Source organism: Exserohilum turcica, assembly GCF_000359705.1.
Source record: "Exserohilum turcica Et28A unplaced genomic scaffold SETTUscaffold_16, whole genome shotgun sequence".
NCBI classification, from domain to species: Eukaryota; Fungi; Ascomycota; class Dothideomycetes; order Pleosporales; family Pleosporaceae; genus Exserohilum; species Exserohilum turcicum.
This window is the reverse complement of record NW_007359981.1, coordinates 35,497-41,844: the sequence shown is the minus strand read 5'-3', so window position 1 is coordinate 41,844 and position 6,348 is coordinate 35,497. Positions and strand designations below refer to the sequence as shown.

Sequence of the window (6,348 nt, the reverse complement as noted above, 5' to 3'; positions counted from 1 at the left end):
AGATGTAATCTATATAGAGAGGAAAGAAAAGGACTAAGAGAAGCCTGCGAAGGCGATCTATTACTACCTATCCTCTTTCAAACAAAAGAGGGTATAGAAGCAACTCTTACCTTTATTCAAGAAACAAAGGCTGGAACACAAGCCTGGTACAAAGGAAACACAGAAAACGAGGAGTAATACCTGTAATAGGTAGCCATACACCTCCCCCACCTATCCTCCCCCCCCCCTACTACCAACCAATAGGCTACGAGCCTCACCTTCATCTAGTTAAAACCCCTCCTAAATATCGTAGCTAGAAACAACCTACTTAGATACTTGTAGGCCTAAAAACCCTACACGTCTTATATAGCCCTTTGGGCTGAAAAAGGACGTTAAACTAGAATAATAATAATAATATACGCAAGCAACTTGGACCAGCAGTAGGTTTACTACCTCTGTGCAAAAACTACATGCAGGGCTATGTAGATAATATTCCTGAATCTCGTGTTTGACTGAGAATCTCATGATTAATTAAATACATGCTCACTGGGTGACAATCTGCTGGTGGTTGCAGCCAAAGGGAATTGTAGCATAAAGTTCAATCTGATGATTACTGAACTCTTCGCCTATTGGTTCCCGCCAGAAACCACCCATCTATGACAGTGCGCTAGTAGGCGTGGTCGTCAGATAGAGAACGCAGCAAGAGATTGAGGTGCCCGCCATCACAAAGGGGATTTGTAGTGTTTCGCGGAAAAGCAGAAAATGCTTACCATTACTTGACAACAAAATTGCTACGTCTTCCGGTAAACATATCCTGTGCGCCTAATCTCATCTTCGGCATTTTTTCCTCTCCCTATTGCTTCCAACTTTCTTACCAATGGTAATACTTCTTTGCCAAATCTCTCGATGTCCTCCTCATAATGCAGATGAGCAGTCAGTACCAAATGTACCCCCAAGCTCTTCAGCAGTAGAATCCGGTCTGCAATTTGCTCCTTAGTACCAATCAACTTTGTCTTGAAACCATCATTATACTGGACCAAATCTTCAAACTTGCTGTCTGCCCACATGCCCTTTGTGTTGCTGGTACTGGCACCAGCTTGTTTGACTGCTTCACGGAAAGCTTCGACAGCTTCCGTGTCTGCTTTGCCTTGGATCTCTTTCAATACACGGATAGCTTCTTCTTCTGTGTCACGAATGATGACGAAGCCGTTGACTGCAAATCTCACTTTGTCCTCACGCCCCACTTTTCGTGCCCTGTCTTTCACGTCCTCAATCTGTTCGCGGAAGCCATCCAGGTCATTGCCATTCATGAAATACCAGTCACTGACTTCAGCGCCATTTCTCCGGGCATCGTCGCTGTTGCCGCCTTGGAAGATTTCGGGGTGTGGTTTTTGCAGTGGCTTGGGTGCTAACTTGTAATCTCGAAATCGGTACTAATGAGATACATAAATTGTTAGTGAAAACTGTTATGATTGTCGGTTTCAAATATTCTTGATGTCCAATACATACAAAGTCACCGCCGAAGGTGAAACCCTTTCCATCAGCAGTCCAGATCCCCTTTAGAGCCCGAATGAACTCATTGGAGCGCCTATAGCGCTCACTGTGCTCAAGCCACCACTGCCCTATACTTGTAAACTCGCTCTTGTTCCAGCCTGAAACAATGTTTACAGCGATGCGTCCGTTGGTATAGTTGTCGATACTCGCGATCTGCTTGGCTGCGACGGTCGGATTCCACGGCCCGGGAAGTATAGCAGCTATGAGTTTGAGGCGCTCTGTGTTGTGCAATAGCGCCTGAGACAATGAAATACTCTCATGCTGGTATTCGGCTCCATAGGAGGCAGTGAAGCGAATTTGCGTCAGCGCATACTCGAAACCATACGCCTCAGCTGTCCGGGCATATCGCACGTTGGATGATAGGTCCCAATTTGTCTTTTGAGCTATCTTTGACACAACCAGGCCGCCAGAGACGTTGGGAACCCAGTATCTATATTAAGTCAAGATTGGTTTTCTAGCTGCTTCCCAGGAAGCTACTCACGCAAACAGCAGGCGATCAGGATCTTGGTTTAATTGCAATTGTTTTGCAGGTGTGAAGCCGTCTGTTCCTCCATTGGAGTGTCCATTGGTTTCACTTGTACTGCTGCTCTCTACCATTTCATCCACACTGTCAGCTGTGCATTTGGATTCATAGCCAGACTCTGGTCGTTTTACCTGTCTTTTGTTTCTTTCGCGATGACATGATTGTTTCAGATGATAGTGTAGAACAGAGGTTGGTTTTTGATATTAGAAAGGAACTTCCGATGAAGCTTTGAGTGTACAAGCCGAATAAAGAGTTCTGCACCGGATGTGCACATAATAAGCGTGGATTGCGTGATGTGCAGTCATACCTTAGATTTGCGGGGTCGACGTGAATTGAACCAGGTTGGTCAAGCGACTACATTAGCGTTCCATAGAGAGCTATCTCCACGCAGATCATCTTGCTTCAACCTACCTGTCATCTTTCATCTTGCGATTATCAAATATATCTTGGCCTACTGTAAGCTGCAATGCGAAGACTGGTGACAGCTCTACAGACTTGGCATCTTTCATTGTTGCGCAGGATTTCCAGCCACTGACGGATGAGATAAGCTGCGAACCCAGAAGTATGATTTGACGTTACTTGAAGCCAGATACCTGGTCAAACTGTGCTCAACATTCTACGTAGTGTGCAGAATCTACTGCAATGACAGCTTCATTAGAAACGGAGATGATGTCGGCTCAATTGTGACGCTGGAAAGGATAAGCTGTATCAAATACAGCCGAAGCACGTCATTTATTGTCGCATTTTGGAAGCTCACTTCGGTTGAATACAAAAGGCCGGACATCCGAGCCAGACAAGTATGCGAATATTTTGATACACACAGATAATCATGCCTGGCTCTTTGACAACAGACCCAAAAGGTGGAATCAGCTCTCAAGCCAGTGATGTTGAGAAGCAACTCGCCCACGAGGTGCCTGTTGTGCAAGTGGTAGCCCCAAAAACATTGGGGGCTGGAGTAAGGACCATTCCCCAGAAGATACACGAATTCGCTAACTTGCGAAGACAGCGCTTCCTATTGGAGTTTTTGCAACGACTTTGACCACATTATCTCTCAGTCTAATGGAATGGCGAGGAGTCACTACAAACAACGTCTTTGTCGCCAACTTTTTCTTTGCAGCGGCTTTTGGTGAGTGATGAACATATATAGTATTTATACATACACTGCGGCTAACCTTCTGTTAGGTCTTGTGATTACTGCGCAGTGGGAGCTCTCAATAGGAAACGGCTTTTCCTACACAGTCTTTAGTGCTTTTGGCATGTTCAATTATCTTGATCGCAGAGGCCCATAGCTAACTGGAGTCAAGGTCTGTTCTATGCTGGCTATGGTGCAATTTTGACCCCAGCTTTTGGGATTGTGGCAGCATACGGAGACAATGTGACAGAACTTAACAATGCTCTGGGTTTTTTCATGATTAGTGAGTCGATTAAGACTGCTTATGACTGATAGCACTACTGATGATTTTGCAGTATGGACGGTCTTCTGTCTGGTGTTCCTTATAGCTTCGTTGCCGACACATCTGGTAAATATCATAATCTTCTTTACGGTCGAGCTAGGATTTCTGTTAATTTCAGCATCCTATTTTGCCGTGGCAGACGGAAATCATGCCGCGTCGATTGCTCTCAAGAAGGGTGGTGGTGCTTTCTGCTTTTTGGCTGGATTAACAGGTATAGTCCTCCTGTTCACTGATTAAATATGACATACATACTAACATTCTACGCGATATCGACAGGGTGGTACTTGACATTTGCTTTGCTGCTGAAGGACTCTATCATCGAGCTACCACTTTACGACACTTCAAGGTTTTTTGCGAAACTTAGGAAGATGGAATAGACCGCAAATAGACGCACTGCACTCACAACAGGGCAACTGGTGCCACTTCGGAGATTTGCAGTTTGCTAGACATTGTGCTGGATTGCGAGGTATTGGGATTGAGAATGATGCGATTGAGGGGTTAGATGGCGAACGCGGCTCGGGGTTGGCGGCAAGCTTCGACGTTGAGCTAGGTATACCTAGTCTATGCACAAATGCAAGGGTGTGCGCGTCCAGCGTTGCGTAAATCGGCGCGTCTTACTTCCATGCTCACGAATGAAGATGTAGTGACGCTGCTGTATTGTGTGATCTACCCCGGCAGTATGAAAGTCAAGCTAGCCGCATATGCTTGCCGGCGGCCAGCTTGACTTGCACCCGCACAACGTGGGAGGTGGCTTGTCCCTGTTTGTACCCCTCCTTTCTCATAACCACCACGTGCTTGCTCATCTGGTCAACTCCAGCCCCGCAGATAGCTTCAGCGTGAAAGAATAGCACGCAATATGATGTGAATATCGTGTCATGTCAAGCGTACAGTGAGAGCCTATGGATATAAAGCCATGCAGCTGAAGTAGGAGAGGACACGATATGTGCATGACAAGAAGATACCAAAATTTCATAGATACATGATGACTATCACCAACGGAACTAATAGCCAGCCTGGAAATGCGAAGGACGTTAACTTTCGAGATCCGGCTGTCTATGTTGAGTATGAGAAAACATGGTCGTCCACGCCTGAAGATGAGGCGGGTTGGCTCCAGCGTGCTCAAGAGGTCGCTAATGTTCTCGCTGTCGATGCCGTTGTGCGAGACCAAGAGAACAAGTCTCCAAGAGCTGAAGTAGCCTTGCTAAAGCACTCTGGACTTCTCAAGGTTCTTGGTCCAAAGAAGTATGGTGGTGGTGGTCAGCCATGGAGTGTTGGTAAGTTCTCAGCATACAGCATACAGCATAGAGACAGCGGACATACTGACATCTAAAAAGGTTACAAGACAATTCGGAAGGTGGCCGAGGCGGATGGGTGAGGAGTATCACCTTTCTTTTGGCTCTGTATACTGACTGTCTTAGATCAATTGGCATGCTGCTTGGATATCATCTGTTGTGGTCAACCACAGCCAATGTTGTTGGCTCACCTGAACAGGCCGACCGCATCCAAAAGCTCATCATTGAGAATAATTACTTTGTCGGCGGCGCTGTGAATCCTAGAGACAGCGACTTGGCCATCAAATCGGACGGCGATAACATTGTTTTCAACGGATTTAAATTTTTCAACACAGGTGGTGTTGTTTCCGACCTGACCGTACTTGAAGGTGTCTATGAAGGGACTGGGAACCATATCTTTGCCTTTGCAAAGACAGATCAACCCGGTATCCAATTTGGGCATGATTGGAACAACATCGGCCTCCGCTTGACGGAGTCTGGTAGTGTGCGAATCTCTAACGTTAGCGTGCCTTGGTCAGATGCGCTGGGCTGGGATGTGGAGAGGAAAGAGCCAGACCTACGCGCATTGCAGATACCGTTTGCGACGCTACTTCTCCCAACTATTCAGCTCGTTTTCAGTAATTTCTATGTTGGCATTGCTCTTGGTGCACAACAATATGCCGCAAAGTACACGTTGAAGGGCACTCGGGCATGGCCTTTTGGCGGCGACGTAAGCACAACCATACTCCCCCGATACTCTGGATACCAGTTGTTGATACATTACCAGAACAAAGAAATTGCGACCGATGAGTTCTATATTCTGGAGCGCTATGGTAACTTTCACGCACACCTTCGTGCTGCCAACGCCCTAGCAGACCGTGCAGGCCAAGAAGTAGACGCTATCTACCAGAAGTATGGGGGTGATTTGGACACTCGTGCTAAGTTGACAGTGCGCGAGAGAGGTGAGCTAGCGGAGTGGGTCGCAAGCATCAAGGTCGTTGCAACAGACACTGGCCTGCGAGTCACTTCTGGGGTCTTTGAGGTCACAGGTGCCAAAGCTACGAGCCAAAAGGTTGGCTTGGATCGGTTCTGGAGGGACGTTAGGACGCACACGCTGCACGATCCTGTCGCATACAAGAATCGAGAGTTGGGGAGGTTCGAATTACTAGACGAGATCCCAGAGCCTACTTGGTATACCTAGCCAGCTCACCTGGTTGCATTGAAACTTCTTAATGATTTGTAATACTTGTTCTGTCAATTACGCACCTCAACTGGCGCTTGAAAGTGAAGCCTTTAGCAAATGCAGAGAAGTCGCATCGGATCCAGGTTGCTATTAATCTTAAGAATCTAACGTGAATTCCTCCATGTGCTTGGATGATATGATTTCCCCTGGTAAATCTACTCAGGCTACAGCCAGAAAGATTCTGTCCTACCTAGCATCTAGATATATATGTAATCTGTGAAATGAGTATATACTGTGTTAGTTATAGAATCCCTGGAAAGAAAAATAACATCATGTCACTAATCCGCACTAACTTCGACTAGCGTTACAAAAATGCTCTAAGAA

General features: G+C 46.4%; 3 protein-coding genes across 3 annotated transcripts; 2 read left to right on the top strand and 1 right to left on the bottom strand.

Moving 5' to 3' along the window:
* Positions 1 to 770: 770 nt before the first annotated feature.
* SETTUDRAFT_108002 (uncharacterized protein) lies at positions 771 to 2,130 on the bottom strand (the record flags this gene model as incomplete). The annotated part of the gene is made up of 3 exons (XM_008025956.1): positions 771 to 1,412; positions 1,489 to 1,963; positions 2,015 to 2,130. 3 exons carry the CDS (start codon positions 2,128 to 2,130, stop codon positions 771 to 773), a joined length of 1,233 nt encoding a protein of 410 aa, XP_008024147.1.
* Positions 2,131 to 2,885: 755 nt separating this feature from the next.
* Positions 2,886 to 3,887, top strand: SETTUDRAFT_160542 (uncharacterized protein; the record flags this gene model as incomplete). Its single annotated transcript, XM_008025955.1, has 6 exons — positions 2,886 to 3,011; positions 3,059 to 3,182; positions 3,239 to 3,310; positions 3,361 to 3,471; positions 3,524 to 3,721; positions 3,787 to 3,887. The coding sequence occupies 6 exons, from the start codon at positions 2,886 to 2,888 to the stop codon at positions 3,885 to 3,887; spliced, it is 732 nt and encodes a 243-aa protein (XP_008024146.1).
* Positions 3,888 to 4,492: 605 nt separating this feature from the next.
* On the top strand, positions 4,493 to 5,982 carry SETTUDRAFT_160541 (uncharacterized protein; the record flags this gene model as incomplete). Its single annotated transcript, XM_008025954.1, has 4 exons — positions 4,493 to 4,784; positions 4,845 to 4,881; positions 4,929 to 5,511; positions 5,569 to 5,982. The coding sequence occupies 4 exons, from the start codon at positions 4,493 to 4,495 to the stop codon at positions 5,980 to 5,982; spliced, it is 1,326 nt and encodes a 441-aa protein (XP_008024145.1).
* Between the last annotated feature and the right edge of the window lie 366 nt (positions 5,983 to 6,348).